Raw genomic sequence first — 18,326 nt, 5'->3', positions numbered from 1 at the left:
CAACCATTATACATTTATATACCATGTCGCTCCATTGTGTTTACCAAGTGTCATAGAGTATTAGAGACAGTATGTTGTAGTCGAATCCTAGACTTCAATCTCTGTGGAGGTAGTGCATAATAACAAAAAGAAATGAATGCTTAATTATCTATATTTTTAACTGTACAATGAGGTGCAAAACAAAACAGTTGTAACTTTTCTGAATATTTTAAATAATTAAAACTGAACTTATTAAAAATGCTATTTTTCTTCTAAAAAAATCCGTTTTATTTCTAACGAAGCATTACGCTCCATTACTTTCTAAGGAAGTTGTTAAGCATTAGTTGTTCAACACGCATTTCATAGATTATATGACATAAGGCTTACAACATAGAACTATTTAAAAGAAATATATGGCACATATTTTTTTCTTAATATTGTATATTTATTTAATGTTCAACATTTATTATTTATATTGCATATCATTGGGCTTTCAATAAAAATCTATATGAAAGAAATATATTGCACATATTTCCGTTATATAGTATATTTACTAAATGTTCAATATTTATTATATACATTGCATACCATAAGACATGCAATAAAGAACTATGGAAATGTATCGCATATATTCCTTTATTTTTATTAAACGTTTATAGTGCATATCAAATATTATATTGCATTGTTAACATTGCATATCAAAAGCCATGCAATAAAGAACTGTATAAAGTAAATACATTACATATATTTCCTTCATGTAGTAGATTTATTAAATGTTCAACATTTTTGGTACACACTGCATATCATTGGGTCTACAATACAGAAAATTATTGCATACATAAAGTAAATATATTGCATACATTTCTTTCATATAGTGTATTTATTAAATGTTCAAAATTTTTTAGATTATTTATTAAATGTTCAACCCTTATTGTATATATTACATATCATTGAGCTTGCAATAAAGAACTACATAAAGGAAATACATAGCATATATTTCCTTTTCTTAGTTTGTTTATTAAATTAAATATACAACCACTAATAGTACATCAAATTGATTTCTGAGAACATTAAAATCGAAATCAATCAATGTAATAACTCCATTATTTAAATCTCTAGGAAGGCGAATTTGGTGATAGTACAATGACTTTGATTAAAAAAATAGGTATGTTTAAACTTCTTAAACTTTATAACGGCCGTTTAAAGTTAATTATACTACTACTTTATTGATAATACTTTAATTGATAATACTACGAAACAGACTAACGTAAAAGTCTCACTCTTGGATTAAAAAAAACGCCATTCACTGTGTCAGGCGCCAACCAGTTCAAATGTTAACGTGATATATTCAAAAATATCTATAACATATGCATATTAGAAAAAGAAATAAGGTTTAATTGTCAACCTATTTTTTTAAAAATATTTACTTTCAATACTTTTTAAATTAATTTGCAATTAACTAACGAAACTTTAAATTAATTTTAAATTAATTAACGAAAGAATATTACATATTTTAGCAGGCATCTTTTCTTTATTTATTCATCCTTGCTCATTCCACTTAAATTAAGTCATTCATGGTAAAACTTCACTCTAAATTTTATCGGAATTTTTTTTCTGAATTCATTGAAAATAGAAGACACATTCAAGAACATAAGAAATTTTTTATTTGTGCAGAAACAGTTAAAAAAAACAAGTAAAAGTAACAAAAATCATTTTAAAGAAATACAAAATAGAAACTGAATGTTATTCAACTGTCAAAGTCCAGCTCATTTACGTTTCTTGAAATGATATCTGAAAAAAATAAAATAACATATTAGGCTTAAGTAAAACTTTTTACTAGTACTTCTAACTTTATAACTCATTTCATCGCAACTTGTATACAAGATGTTTCAGAAGGATAAAAATTTAAACATTTCTAACAATTTTCTAAGTAGTTTTTGTACTTTTCAAAAGAAAGCTCAAAACGCTCAGGGTTTTTTTACAAATTGTATTTTGCATCGTAAGACAAAATTTAATAGCAAATGGTACAATGATCGTCCGGAAACTTAACTCTGATGGTATAGAGCAGTGATTCTCAACCTTTTTCTCGTTGCGGCAACACTTTCAACGATTTCGAAATTTGACGGCACACAATGAAAAACATTAGATTCAAAGTTGTTTAATTACCTATTTTACACTGTGTTAAATAGTTTGTGATAATAATTTTGAAAGTGAAATAAAATAATATGTACTACAAAAGCACATTGATTAAGGGATTAATTATTTCTTTCGACAAATTTATTATTAGTTAGCAACAGTAATTTTTTTTTTTTTTGCTTGTTATTAATTGTTAGCTTGTTTTCTATAATTATTAACTGTTATTTTTTCGTGATTTCCTGTTAACTAGTTTTTTTTGCTAATTATTAATTGTTAGCTTAATTTTTGTTTGCTAACCTTTGTGAATTTGTTTTTTATATATTTGTTTTTTCAGTTATCCTTTGTTAATTTGTTTATTAATTGCATAGCTTACTTTAATGATTAGCTCTTACAACATTTTTTAAAATTTTGTGTCATATACAATTTAAACATCTCCATCTTATTTTAAGATTGTCAGAGACAATGCAATCGCCGACAAAGATGTTCACGCGGTTAAAGCGTGGAAAAATTATAAAAAGTATATATACGTATACACTGTCTTTAATTTAAACTTCACTCATAATTAAAAAAAAACATTATAATTTTTATTGCATCATTTCTAATATTTGGCGGCACATTTTAAGAATTTGGCGGCACACAAAAGTGCCGCGGCACAGTGGTTGAGAATCACTGGTATAGAGAAAGAAAACATACTTTTATGGGCGGTGATCCCCACAATGTCGGTCTCCTTTTTAATAAATCGTGTTTAATAGTAGAAAAAAATATTTATGGAACACCCCTTGTCGTTTTGAGCTTTCTTTTAAAAAGTACAAAAACGACTTCGAAAATTGCTTGAATCTTTTTTAATTTTTAAGATATTCAAATAAAGCTTTTTATCATTTGTTGCCAAATACGTTTTCCGTACATAATTATAAAAAACTTGAAACTTTTTCTGTGCATGCGCAGTATTAAAAAACTAGCTTAACTAGCATGTCTTGCGCAGTTTTTAACGAATTTTTTTTATAATTTAAATTGGCAATTTTGTAAGTAATCTTAAAATTCTCCAAATATTCCGTTCAGTTACATTTAATATTTAAGAAGTTATAATAAAGAAAACGTAAGGTGGAAAAATTAATTTTTTATGAAAATGTCCATATCTTCAAAAATATTGATTCTAGGTTTACGAAAATTTATGCAGTTATTAAAAATTAAATCTAAAGTAATTATTTCTAGTCACAAGTTTTTTGCTTGATTTTCTGGCATAGGGTGTTCAAAAATACTTGTTTTTTTTTTTTCTTAAATTTTTGTAGGTCTTCCAAATCTCTGAAAGGTTTAAATCTTACTGTTAATTATTAAAAATTGCACGAGCTAAACACCTATAAAGTTAAGAAATAATCCTTTAAGTGTTTTCTTTTGAGAAATTTAAAAATGTCAAAAACTGAAAGTGTCTCTTCCATTATTGTAGGGTAGTATATTTAAAATTTATGAATTAAAGTAATAATTTCATATTCAGAACATGAATACAAAATAATATTTTTCTTTTAAAAATTCTGAATTAAATTTTACTTTTAAAGCCAACTTTTACATTACAATACCTATGATAAAAAATAATAAATTAATAAGAGAATTAATATAGATCCCATCCTCTTATGAAAATCAACACCTAATAAAACAAAGAAACTTACATGAAAGTGCTTAAAGGAAGCATTAAAAACACTGTTGCAGCTAGATAACACGATCCTGGAAAATATTCTATTGTTGCGTTAAAAATTTTTGCAATTACTATGCTTCCAAGTAATGGAACAATAGCTTCACATGTAGCCAAGAAAGAAAACACTCGCCCTATAACAAGAGTACACATGATATTTAGGCACACATAAATATATTTCTACAGTCAAAAAGTTTGAAACATTATGAACATTATATAAATTTGAATAAATCTTATATATCGTATCAACTTTTCAATAGATCTTAAATTAAAAATATTCTACATACACTCGCACAAAAATCAGTCCAATGATAAACAGTAACAAATTTACTGAAAGCTTAACAAATTGTTAATCTGAACCTTTTTCCCGTTAAGTCAAATTATTGAGTATAATTAAGTTTGAAAATAATTTATTGACACAATTTGATTCAAATTTAACATACCATTAAAGTTGCAACAAGATATAACAATGGATTGATCAGCAGGATGCAGTTTTTCTAACAATCAAAAAAAATATTCATTTTTAAATAACTGATGTCTCAAAAATGACCAGCTTATGGTTGAAATATACGGTTTGCTTTCTTCTGCTCAGGACGCCAAATATTTTTTTCATGTTTAAACATAAGTGACGAAGTACATCAACAGATGGCGCTTGTGGTTGGAAAGAAGCAATAAAACTTTATTGAAACATTTACCATTTGTAGAATAGCTTGGCTCAATTTAAAGACAAAACTAACAGACACCTTTGGAAACACTTTAATGAGAATGGTCCGATATGCAAAAGAAAACATTGTTTAATAGATTTTCCATGCAGCAACGCTTTTTGTTGATAATCTATAGGTAATTAATTTTGAATAATTCCTAGCTGCTCATCAGCACATTTTTACATTTTAGAATAAGTATTTGAGAATTTACATACGAACTTACATTTTTTGATACCTTCCCAGTACAACGCATTCTAAATTTGCAGTATTTTAATTTTTTTTTCCTTAATTTTTATTGAATTCAACCTCATAAATCTAGGGCAACACAGTAATTTTGCAATTCGTTATAACTTAATTAATTCAGCGAAAAGGAATCTCTTCCATCGCTGACTTGCCGCCCATTGCTGAGAATTTCAATAAGCTTTTGCGAATCTTCGTCAGTGCAAAAGGCAGCCATTTTGAAATCAATTAGATTTATTTATTCCTAAAATTCCTTTCTTGTTATTATTTGTTATATTTTGTTAATTTATGTATTTTTAATAAAGTCACATTAAAACTTATTTGTCTTGATTCTTTCAGCCGTATCCTACATTGTACAAATTATAAACTTGAAGAAAAAAATAAAAGCTGGAGGTGTTCTGCAATTACCACAATTAATATACTTTTTTTAGAATTCTTATCAAAAAGAAAATGAAAAAAAAATATATGTACATTTGTTACCTGTTCAATATAAAATGCATATACTTACCCATTTCTTCCTCGGCAACAAGTTTAGAAATTAGAGATCTAACAGCTAAATTTCCCAATCCGTTTAGATTTCCAAAAATATTACCTATATATGATTGATTATGATATATAATTTTATAAAAATATATGATTTTTTTTGCAAAAATATTCATAAAAAAATTAATGAATAAAGTCTTAGAATTATATATTTGTACGCAACGACTCCCCCCCCCCCGAAATGAAAATTTTTAGAATATTTAACCGCAGTTAAGATTAAAAAAAATCGATAGATTGTGAGGAAGGGGAAATTTAAAAACGATATCGAAATATGACAAATCATAGAGGAGAACTACTGATAAAAACATAAAAACTTGTTTAATTGCTGATTGAAACTTAGAAGTGCTTCTAATGATCTTCTCGCCATTCACTCAGGAAATTAAACAGATTTTGAACTTTGTACATCCACCGTTATCTTTATTGATTTGTCAAATACCGACAGCTTTTTCAATTTTCCAGCTGAAATATTAATAAAATATCCANTATATATATATATCCTCAGAATTTAACAAAAATACCTTACTTAAATCAATGCAAAATTTATTTTAAATGATTTTTAAAATAATATAAAAATAATCTATTAACTAAATTACATTTCTTCCTTAGAATTTAAGCGTAATATATACTTTCCCAGCCAATTAATATTCCTTCTATGAAAAAAAGGGTAATTTTATAGGATGTATACAGATTTTACTTCAAGTTTAAATTTTGCTCAAGGTTAAAATTTTTAATATATATATATAAAATTTAGTAAGTAAAATCGTGCATCAAAATGTTAACAAAAAACAAACTATTGACGGAAGTAATTTCCCACGTGCCATATTCAACTCGATAATACACATTTTATTCAATTTAACACACAATTCATGCAATTCAATACACAATTCATTCAATTCAACACACAATTCATTCAATTTAATACACAATTCATTCGATTCAACACACAATTCATGCAATTCAATACACAATTCATTCAATTCAACACACAATTCGAATCAGCTAGTAATTTTCGCAATCTCACATGTATGATTCTCTCACTATTAAAATAATAAATTTTCAAAAAATAATTAAGCAAGCAGTTTTAATGTTTGAGTAAAACTATACTTTTAATATTAAATTGAAACTATGTAAATATGATATAAATTAAAAGAAGAAAAGTAAAAACAGAGTAACACAATTTTTATCGGCATACTTACTCAAGTAATATAACCAGAGTTCAAAAGCAAATGCCAGAAATATATTTTTTCCAATGATGGACACGCTACCGATGATGCCAATGAGAGGATCGCTGAACTTGAACACTTTGATGAACACGAAAGTACAGATAAAAACAACAATCATCTCGGAAAAACTGAAGATAGCCCACATTTGAGAATATATAGTCGGGTTCCATTTATACATATGATGAGTGTATACATACGCAATGTCAGTATAAACTATTGAAAATGAGTAAAAAAAATTGATTAATGTTTACTATAAAAGAAACGAAAAAAGTTAATTATTCTTATAAGAATACTGTTACTCAAAAAGATCTTAGCAACTGTTAACTAGAGTAACTAGCTGTTAACTAGAGTTTGTCAATAGAAAGAACTCTCACCATCAAGTCTAAGACCACTCTTGCTTCTATGGAAACAAGAAACAGCGCATTTCAACGAGGGGTGTTTCGCTCTTATTTGATACCTTATCTCTAACCGACCCTACCCAAAACCTCTTATATTAACCCAAATGACGATGAGTGCTTGAAATATTTATACTTCGTTGCCAGTCACAACCACTGCTTCTGACAAATGGTAATTTTGAACCGCGATGGCTCAGGGGATAGAGCGTTCGCCTTCCAATGAGGTGATCCGGGTTCAAATCCCTGCGATGGCTGGTCGATACGATTTCCGCATCCGGCTCGCACCGACCACATTCTTGACGTGAAATATCCTCAGTGGTAGACGGATCATGGGTTAGAGCCCCCTTGCCGTCAGGCTAAGCGTGGGAGGTCCTCGTGGTCTTCCTCTCCATGTAACGCAAATGCGGGTTAGTCCCATCAAAAAGTCTTCCACGAAGGTAAATTTCTCCCGATACTTGATCCAGGAGTTCCCTTGTCTTCTGGATTGGGTCCAAAATTACAAGGCTACGGAGTTGAACATTAGTAGCCGTAAAACCCAAAAATGGGGTCAGATGTTCAACGACGGTTATGAAATAAAATGGCAAGATGAGTTCTTTCCATAGAGAGACTATACGTAAGACAAGAAAATTATGCTCTTATATAGGATATACCATATACCGGTAAAGAGGGTCTATTCAAGGTAGGAAGAGCATTCAAACGACGACTAACGATACGAAACTTTCAAAATTCTACTATTTCTTTATAATTTAATTGAATATACCTTATATTAGGCTCCAATGAAATATTTTATGAAAATATTATATAAATTTCAAAGAAATTTAATTATGAAATTTTAGAGCGTGAAAATTTATATCTTCCTTGCATTTAAGAAAAAATTAAGAATATTTTGTTTGAAGTAATTTTTTACCATACAATATTTTCACAACCGTTTACAAAAACATGAATTTAAAATATTAATTTTAATAAATAGTTTTCAAATCTTTCTTTCATGGACATCTAATCGAGGAAGATGGTCTCCCTCATCCACTCAGGTAAGCTAAGTTCTAAATAACCAACTGAAGGAAACCAAGAGTTCAATATTATTCTTGCTTTATATTTATTTCATATCATCGTAATTTTGGCTCATATTGTATCATCAATTCTAAATGCATTTGAAAATTTCAGAAAATCACTTATTTATCGCACTTTGTTGCTTACTAGAGAAAATAACATTTTAAAAATTACAATCATAGTTGAAATTCCAAAACTTATGGATTTATCATAATATAAGAAATAACACATATTTGGTTTCAAAGATAACCTATGAATAAAGTATTATTCTGTCTGAAAACGAAATTAATGAATTAAAATTGAATTTAAATAATAAAAAACATTCAGATGTCACACGATTACAAGATTTTTGAAATTAAGGAACACTTTAACACTCTAATATACTAGAAAATCCTATAAACATTCTACAAATCTGCAGTTTTGTTTTCAATTCTTGCTCTACTGAATACATACCTTAATATCAATACCATCCTTACCTTCATACGTTAATGCAATAGTGCAACTAGAGAGGAGAAGAAGCCATAGACAACACCTTCCTCCATTTTCCCGGCGTCTTATACACGTCTTTAATCCATCCGTGAAATTTTCCGAACTAAATAAATCTTTCAATTTTTTCTTCAATCCAACTTTCGAATCTAAGCCTCTAGTTTCTGGTACCAGAAAAACCACCCATACAACAGCCAAAAAATGTCCCACAGCCATTGTGATGAAAACACCTAAATAACCATGTAGTTTATAGAGTTGCCCACCAGCCAACGCTCCAAGTGTTACGGCCACTCCGAAAGCAATTTGCAAAAATGTGTACTTCAAAGATCTGGATTCTGTGTCCGATACCTCCGATATGTGACTGTAAATGATTGTTGATACGGCAATAAAGCCACCGCTAAACTGCGTTGGCAAGTTTGAGATCACAATGAACTCTAACCCGGAATCGAAGTAGATGGTGCACAAAATGACTCCAATATCGTTCAAGAAAAATCCAAACAAGGCAGATATCAGAAGAGGCTTGCGACCATATTTGTCACTCCATGGAGCCAAGAATATTACAACGCATGCACTAATCGGAGCAAGGAAGTTCAAGTACAGATTATAATTATTTGCCAGGATCTCAACGTCGTTACTGGCTTTTATGTTGGAATCATTGTGGATATCGTCACAAACATTCTTCGGATATTTGTAGTAGAATCTGCATCCTTTGTCCATCATCAGATTAGTTAGACAAGTTGTATTAAGTATGAAAGAAAACATGAAAAGGAACATCACTGGCTCAATTCTGAGGGAACAAATTATTTCTAAGCATTTTGAAGTTCTAGATAAATTGTTACTTTTTAGAACGTTTATACAGGATGGTTGGCTTTCATTAGCAATGACTAACTTTTCAATCTCGTTTAAGTTGTTATCCTCTGGGTGAGTCTTTTTGTCATTTTCGGGCAAATCATTCGAATCCATGGTTTAGAATAATGAAAATAAACCTTGATCTTTCAAATCTATAATCAGATCAGAAAATCTTTGAATAAAACATATTATAATGTAAATAATAAATGAACTGATTTTTCATCAAATTTTTCAATTGTCCCTTTGAAGAAGAATTTTTATTAAACATACTTTTTATAATTTTTTTATTATTTTGTATTAATTTAGATTAAGATAAGTAAAAAATATTATTCTTTGCATTTTAATAATTTATGGTTAGATGAAATACAGCATGAGACACAAATGTCTTTTTTTCTGCGATTAAGGTTAAATTTTCCAAACATGCTTACTTTTAGACAATATTTTTTCAAATATGCACTTCTTAACAGTTATTCATTATTGAAGTTTCTTAAATTTTCAAAATCAATTATTGATACATTTATTAATATCAATGAAAAAAAACTAAAACAACTTATTTTCGGATTGTATATTTTAGTACAAATACAATTCTGATAATCTAACAGATTTTTTTAGTAACTATTAAGTTTTTTTATAACTAAAAAATACCAAAATATTTTTTGCTTGTTATTAGAGGGTCAGAAAAAAATATATATAAAGAAGCGTCAAAGGGATATTAGGTTTCAATTTATATGTTAAAATATTCAGTTTATATGTTCAATCCCTTTCGAACATATAATAAGCACGCTAATTCATTCTTTCAGAGCTTCACTGATTGGCATAATTAGCTTATTAAAGGTCACCCTTTCGAGCCATTAAGATTGAGTCCTAGAACACGAAGATCCGATCATTAGATCAAAAGTTATTCAAAATGGTCCGTTTTTTATTTTGCGCACTGTACATTCTAACTTCAAGAAATTTTTATATAAAAATGTAAAATNTTGATCAAGTTTTTTTCATGGATGTTAGCGTCATGGTTTTTCGCGGAAGCTTTTTTTTTAATGGAATTTAGTAAAATCCTTTAGCAAAAATGCGAAAATGCTTTGTTGAATTTTAGCATTTTTGAGGGGTCTTTTCGCATTTTGCGAAAAAAGCTACTGTAGCGGAAACCCTGCCTACTTCTAAACAATAATTTTTTCAAATTTGCACTTCCTTACAGTTATTCATTATTAAAGTTTCTTAAATTTACAAAAAATTACAAAAAAATTTAAAACTACTTATTTTCGGATATTATATTTTAGTACAAATATAATTCTGATAATCCAGCAGATTTTTTTAGAAACTATTAACTTTTTTTATAATTTAAAAATGCCGAAATAATTTTTTGCTTGTTATTAGAAAGTCAGAAAAAAATATATAAAAAAAGCGTCAAAGGGATATCAGGTTTCAATTTATATATTAAAATAATCCAAGTCCCTTTCGAACATAAAAAAAGCACGCTAATTCATTCTTTCAGAATTTCACTAATCACCCTGATTAGCATATTTAAGGTCACCCCTTCGAGCCATTAAGATTGAGTCCTAGAACGCGAAGATCCGATCATTAGATCAAAAGTTATTCAGTGTGGCCCGTTTTTTCCCCATTGAATATCATGAATTGTGATGCGTCAGATCAAGGTCTTTTGCTTTAATATTAATTTTCAATTCCATATATGTATTTTTTCAACTCCATAAGCGTATTCTCCGTGCTTATCCTTATTTTTGACAAGGATTTTAAAAATCATATTAAGGGTGGCTTTTAAGGAATACCCAGTATATTTTTGGATTTCTTGCCAAAATTAACCTCAGGAGTCATTGAATACACAAAATTAATCCCAAAATGAAGGAATCACAATCGGTGTAATTAAATGTAATTAAAATTAAATCTATGAAATCAAAATTTAATCACTAAAATTTAAATTATTAAGAAACCAGTTTCTTCCACCTAAACACCCTGTTCATGCAAAATCTTGATGATGACACAAATAAAAATAAATAATATTGTCATAACATTTTCAGTTATTTCTTAGAATAGAGCTTTAAAAGGAATAATAAAAAAATGAACAAACAATAGTAAGCAGTAAAAAATTTTCAAAACATAATTTTTTCTTAGGTTGAAAATTAAGTTGGCCATTCTGATTTTTATTAGAATTTTTAAAAAAAATTCTAATTCGATTATCGAACGTGTCACAGATTCCAAATTTGATACATTTTATTTCTAACTTAAAAATAAAAAAGTTTTGTTTCTTGATCAAATTTTATTTGTTTTCTTCTGGAATATTATTGATTTATTGATATTCTAAAGTTCAGTGAAAACAGTTGAATTTTTAAAATGTTTGGTTTTCCTCACATTAAGATTCATTAAAATATTTTTTTTCAATGATAATTTTTATAGTTTACACGTCTTGAAACTCCTTATATAAAATATCGAAGTAATTTTTTTTAAAAAAATAGATTTTTCATACAATATTTCAATTACACAGCATTTCAGATTGCAGTGCAAAATGCGTATTTGCGAAAGTAAGCATTGCAATTGCAAAAAAAAGTACTAATTTTCTAATAAACATAGCAGTAACTAAATTAACACAATAATAAATTAACAGTAAATAATAATTTTTATAGTTTACTCGTCTTGAAATTCCTTACATAAAATATCGAAGAAATTTTTTTAAAAAAATAGATTTTTCATACAATATTTCAATTACACAGCACTTCAGATTGCAGTACACAATGCATATTTGCGAAAGTAAGCATTGCAACTGCAAAAAAAGTACTAATTTTCTAATAAACATCACAGTAACTAAATTAACACAATACTAATAAATTAACAGTAAATAATAATTTTTATAGTTTACTCATCTTGAAATTCTTTATATAAAATATCGAAATAAAATTTTTAAAAAAAATAGATTTTTCATAAAATATTTCAATTGCACAGCACTTCAGATTGAAATGCGTATTTGCGAAAGTAAGCATTGCAACTGCAAAAAAAGTACTAGTTTTCTAATAAACATCGCAGTAACTAAATTTAATATGGAATAAATTTTTTCTCCTATTCCCACCAGATTGACAAACGTCATTTAGGTATCAATAGGGTAGATTTGTTGTCCACTCTTTCAGGGGCACCACATTAGGTGGAACAACGTCCGGGATTCGAACCCAGGACTTTTCCAATGGGAGGTCTACTCCCCGGTCGGCATATGGAATAAAATCCATTTCAAAATAAAACAAAATTTTAATTTTTGGAAATTTTGTTCCAAAAAAATTGCACTTTTGAAGTATTTTACAACAATAAAATTCGTCTAAATAATTCTTAACAGCAAATTAATTTTTTATTTCAGTGCAGTAATAATATAAAACTAACTTTAAAAAACTCAAGAACAGAATTAAGTTTAGCCTCATTCTCACAAACTCAATATCGTCGTAATTGCCTGAACTAGAAAAAAACATCAAAAGAACAAAAAGCTATATCACAAACAGAAGAGAAATAAACAAATAAAATAACACAAGAAAGCATCGATATATTTTCAAGGTATTAATTTGAATTTTGATTAAACAATGCTTTTTCTTTTTATGTATTCATTCATTGTGCAGGTTTATAAAAAATCATAATAACCCAAGTACGAAATATATTTAATGGTGAATTAAGTGAATATTTCCAGTTTTTACATATTTTGTTTCAATTAAGAATTTATTTTTAGAAAAAAAAGCAAATACACTTACCCTTAACAGAGTCCACTTATGAAACTTCACCCGTAAAAACGGAATGTGCATTATCCTTATAACTATTTTTCCAAACTGAAACCTTGATCACGTGATCACATAGAAGTTTATTATGTATTGATTTTTGTAACGGGAATTCCCCTTCTTTTTTAAACTTAAACAAGTTTTTTTAACGCTTAGTAAATCAACTAAACCGGTCTTCTAATATAATATACGGGCTTAGTTTATTTAACACAGTAAATACATTTTTTAAATTAAATTGTTTCTCTTTCCTACTATATAAGTAAAAAAAATTGCTTAGTTAATTTTGCTGAACATGCAATTCTAATTTTCTGGTGATTATTGTTTTATGTTTAAAACAAAACGCACTGTTATTACAGAATCCGAATTTTCCTCTTAACAAGCTGATAATGCATTAGAAAAGACTTGCGTTCGTAACTGCGTGTTCTTTGTTATCAGAAAAATGTTATTTGTTCGCATTTTAAATTTATACAAGCCATAAGGTGACGAATAAACTTAGGCATTATTTTAGTAACCTGCCAACTACAACTCAACGCTGCTTGTCTGGTATCCCCTAGCAACACAAAAAGTTAGACGCAAAAAAAACTAATGTTTTCAAGTATCATTTTGATTATTATTTTCCTTTTGTATAGATAGCTATATTTACGAACTGCTTTAGTTATCGTCGTTGCTTATTAAACTGTACTTTATTACTAACTGAATGCACGTTCTTCGCAAGGGGTGAAAAAAAAACATCAATAAATCTGCACTGAACAACACTACAAAATCATGGACAAAATTTTTAGTCATATACTAACACAAATAATAGAGTTAAAATATTCCCATGTTTTTTTTATCTATTATTATTTGTTGACTTTCTCAGTTGCTTTACATTATTAGATTAAGCAATATAAATTTTTAGAAGTTCATTCCATCAAAATAAAGGCTAACTGTATTCAACATCATCTGGCATAATCCTGTTGCCCAAGGCGACTCCAAGCTGCTCTCTCCTGTATATATCTATCTATATAATAAATCTATCATAAAAATGAGCAGTATTTGTGCAGCTGTAATGGGCACCAAATTTATTCTACTTATATAAGAGTGTAGTGCGTCTGCCACTACAAAAAATACGATTCTCTATAAACTATACGATTCTCTATAAATAAGATAAGACATGCTAACTCGATCTTATGTTGGGGAACCTTTTCATAGATGAAGGTTTACATTGTCGATATCTTCTCTCCCCACATTGGTGAACTTCGGACGTGATGTGAACACGTCTACCTTCACAGAAACTCCCACTTTGATTTGAACACGCCTACTTCGATGGATTGTCCATAAGAAACAGTTGACTCGCTGCTTGTGACTGCGACATTGTTCTCCTCGCGCTGTTGCTATTCAGTCTCGATCGCAGACAACGTCGACCTGTATACACTCGACTGCTAATGGCAACACAGGAGCGACCACGACCGTGAACTTGATACAGCTCTCACGATCAGCACTCAAAAGTACGGTGATCTTAATACAGATCTCTCGGCTTCTCACAAAACAACAATGAATCAACTAGTGGTATCCATTCATCGAATTCTATCACAGCCATAATTCTGGTAGGGTAGTGCAGTGTAGTGTGTGTCTACCACTACAAAAATACAATTCCAATTCCCTAGTATATAAAACATGTTAGCTGGATTCTATGTTGGGGTACCTTTTTATAGATGAAGGTTGATATTGTCGATATCTACTCTCCCACAAGAGTATAGTTAGTATCTATCAAAACTTCGCCTATTACCATAACGCAAATGGTGCCTATTATCAAAATTAAGCATCATTGGTGTTATAATAATAGTATGTTGATGGTACCAAGTAACGAATATTCAAAGTCCCCTATCATTGATAGGGGACTTTGAAAAAGACACCTGTTAATAATTATGGTCAAGTTTGGGATAAGTTTAAGAAGCTTTAGGATTATTTTTTTAAGTGTATGCTTTGGCGCGTTTGCCCATAAGCCATGAATGTTGTGTCTCCGTATAAACAGCCAAAGAGGTTAATATAATATTTTGGCATGTTTGTGAATATTGGAATGGTATTAGCATCGTAATTTGGCGCCTGAAATTAGCATAGCACATGGTACTAGTTTGAAATACGTACGTACGGAGTTTGAAATTGAAGTTTTTTTTCTACCAAAGAATCGTCTGCAGTTCATTATTTACTTATTTGAAAGGATGTGATTGAATCGTTTTTAATTTTAAAATTTTAATAAATTATAAAAAAGAATAACATAAATAGAATCTTTTAAATGAATTTTATGTTATTCATTTTTTATAATTAGTTGAAGACCCGATACGACTACGGTTTAATCACCCGAAATTAATTAGCAAATTATGAGCGGCAGACGATTATTTTATAGAAAAAAAAACACTTCAATTTCGAACTCCGGTTCGTAATTTTGAATGAATTTTCATTTGGGACTTCGCTGTCGAGCATTGATTTTAAAACAATGATAAATGTGACCGGTACGTTGTTATTAAAATGTTGTTATTATATTAAAATAAGTTATAATCTAAAAAAATTAACATTTTTATAAAACCATTTATATAAATGTTATAAACATGAAATTATTCTATTAACTTTTGATGAATTGTCTGATGTTATTAATTTTTAACAAATCAGGAATAACTTAGTGAAGTTTTAAGAAAATAACTTTTAAAATATTCTGTAATTAAAAAATATACACTGAAGGGCACGTGCTTTCTCCTAATAAGCAGCATTATAATCTACATCGAGAAGCTTGTTATCTCTAATCTTCGAGAATACTGATTGATGCCATTGCATTTAGAAAACTATTTTTTGATTATTCTGAAGATTTTAAGCGAATGCATTACCGACTAGCTCATTTCATTTACGAACTGTTTGGTGATACGCATCTTGAAAAAAAAAAGATAAACATTGCCATCTGGAGTCCACGACGAAAAGCATTTTCTTGTCGTGGGTTTGAAGTTAACATTTGGCAAGTATGGGGTGATAAGGGACACTTCTCTAGCAACTCGCTCGCATCGACTTATTTTGTTCCTCATCCCAACTTTTGGACACTACGTTCTGGATGATATGGAAAATTGTCTACGTTATCACGATCGTGGAGAAAGATGATACCGTTTGATGAACAATCCTCTTCAGATGTTCAAGAAAAATATGATAACAGTATTCTCGAACAAGCAAAAGAAATCTAAGGTTTCGAAATTCTTTATGAAGAAAATTTAGAAGATTGGTTTCAAAGGGATGCATGTGAGCCCAGCTTCCAGTATTTGACTGATGAAGACATCGTTATGTTATTAAATCAAATAGTGATGATAGTGACTGATGCTGAAGATGTAGTAAATGAATGAAATACAATTTCTCATTCTGCTGCTCTGTGGAAACTTTATTAGATTATTTGGGAGGATTTGATTACGGTGACATTACTGCAGTTCGTAAAATATGTGTATCGATATATGGCGAAGACGCATTACACATTTTTAAGAAGGAAAATTCCTAGTTTGATGTTATGCATGCAAATGTCAGTAATTTTTATATTTTTTGTACAGATATAGAATTTTTCTTTAATAAAAGGAGTTTTCGGATTATCCGTGTTTTTCGATTATCCGTGCGACCTGTCCCGGTGATTAACCCGGATAATCGGGAGTGCACTGTATAACCAAAAACATAAGATTTTAAATCAGGCGTTTTAGTTGTTTTGGTTTGGTTATTATAATTCTAAACATGCTTTAAAAAATGTGAAATACTTATGAATTTTATGCAAAACAAAACATTTAATTAATGCTTCAATAATTATTTTTATAAGCAGCAAAAATAGCTTAGAACATTTAATTGCATAAAATAAGATTTAGATTTTTTATAAGCTGTATTTACAGCTTATTTATAGGTGTATAAGCTGTATTTGAAATATCAGCAAAGGACTTGTCCTATATTTCAAATTATAAATATTTACATGTAAAAAACTTAGAAAACCGTAAAATGCCATTAAAAGATAGTTGATAAATTTAATTTTTCTTCATTGTCTTTATACAATACATTGCTTATTTCCAGACGCCTTCAATAATTTAAAATTTCGGAGATAAATTCTACAGAATTTGCAAGAAATCTGTAGGATCTTCTATTTTCTTGAGTCATTAATTCAATAAAAATTAAGCATACATAAATAAAATAAATTTTTAAAAAAATTGAAATACATTTTTTAATTGTCTGGAGAGCACTCTGAATTATAATAGTTGCTCTAAATATTGGAATGACTATTAAGTTAAAGCTTTTATTTTAAACAAGAAAATGTTTTAAGTGTGAAAGCATTCCGTTTTTGTGTTGTTGCACACGAATTTTCATGCGAAAGGTTTGGTTTTATCACTCTTCATAGAACTTAACTGGACGTCCAGAAAGTGGAACGCCATAGTCAAATTCGAAGGAGGTATCGAAAATGATTATTTTTCTCAACTTTACATTCCATTTTAATGATCTGATAATTAAAATAAATTAACCTCAACAAAAAAATCATAAATTCCGGTAGAACAAAACATCTTCTTTCGAATGTTCAAAAACATAACGCCAAAAATATTTAATGATAAGTGCAGGGTTCCCGCGGTCCTTGAAAAATTTTGAAAGTGGTAGTAAATGTAGGATGATGCTACAATATATTTTTTTTATTTTATATACCTTTTTATCGTTAAGTGCTGGAATTTTCATGCATATATATGTATTATTTAAAAACAATTTTAAGTGGTGGCTACACAGAAATTAAAATATCAAAATTTGTTTTATTTTTCTTACCATTTTTTAAAATTCACAAGGACCCTGGGAACCCTGATGTGGAGTGTTAAAACTTAAAAGAAACGTTGCGAACTCAGTTGGTAACCCAACGAGAAAATGTCAAACAAAACAAACAAGAAAATGTACAACTTTTTATTATTAATAAAAAGGCTGAATTAACAAATGAAAGTGTAAATAACCTATAAAGTATATGAATACAAAAATAACACAGAAATAAAAAGATAAATACGGGACATCTAAAATTCTTTATCAGAAAAAGTTTCATGTTTTGGCAAATTGCTCCTTTCCTTTTTGAATTGATATCTGAAAATAAGAAAAAAATGGAATTAAGACACAGTTACGTATAAAAATAGTCGAGAACATTTTTGACACGAAACTTTATAATGATGTGAACATTTTGAAACATAATGGATAAATAAAAATATTCCGTACATCTTTAACGTTTCTGCAACATTGAATGTTTCTGTTCTTCGATAAAA

The 18,326-nt window shown here is 28.8% G+C and overlaps 2 protein-coding genes across 2 annotated transcripts in view; both read right to left on the bottom strand.

Moving 5' to 3' along the window:
- Positions 1 to 1,620: 1,620 nt before the first annotated feature.
- LOC107436451 (proton-coupled folate transporter-like) lies at positions 1,621 to 13,472 on the bottom strand. The gene is made up of 6 exons (XM_043044471.2): positions 13,030 to 13,472; positions 8,434 to 9,444; positions 6,486 to 6,725; positions 5,255 to 5,338; positions 3,780 to 3,936; positions 1,621 to 1,770 (listed from the first exon to the last, which is right to left on the bottom strand). The coding sequence occupies exons 2-6, from the start codon at positions 9,404 to 9,406 to the stop codon at positions 1,746 to 1,748; spliced, it is 1,479 nt and encodes a 492-aa protein (XP_042900405.1). The 5' UTR covers positions 9,407 to 9,444; positions 13,030 to 13,472; the 3' UTR covers positions 1,621 to 1,745.
- A 4,492-nt stretch (positions 13,473 to 17,964) lies between these two features.
- The window catches only part of LOC107436458 (proton-coupled folate transporter), a 108,643-nt gene continuing 108,281 nt past the window's right edge, over positions 17,965 to 18,326 (bottom strand). Inside the window, exon 7 of the mRNA XM_071178358.1 lies at positions 17,965 to 18,150. Coding sequence (XP_071034459.1) covers positions 18,084 to 18,150 — 67 coding nt within the window. The 3' untranslated portion in view covers positions 17,965 to 18,083. The remainder of the gene's footprint in view (positions 18,151 to 18,326) is intronic.

Source organism: Parasteatoda tepidariorum, chromosome 3 (assembly GCF_043381705.1).
Source record: "Parasteatoda tepidariorum isolate YZ-2023 chromosome 3, CAS_Ptep_4.0, whole genome shotgun sequence".
Classification (NCBI taxonomy): Eukaryota; Metazoa; Arthropoda; class Arachnida; order Araneae; family Theridiidae; genus Parasteatoda; species Parasteatoda tepidariorum.
The sequence above is the reverse complement of the archived record's forward strand: the minus strand, read 5'-3'. Positions and strand labels throughout refer to the sequence as shown.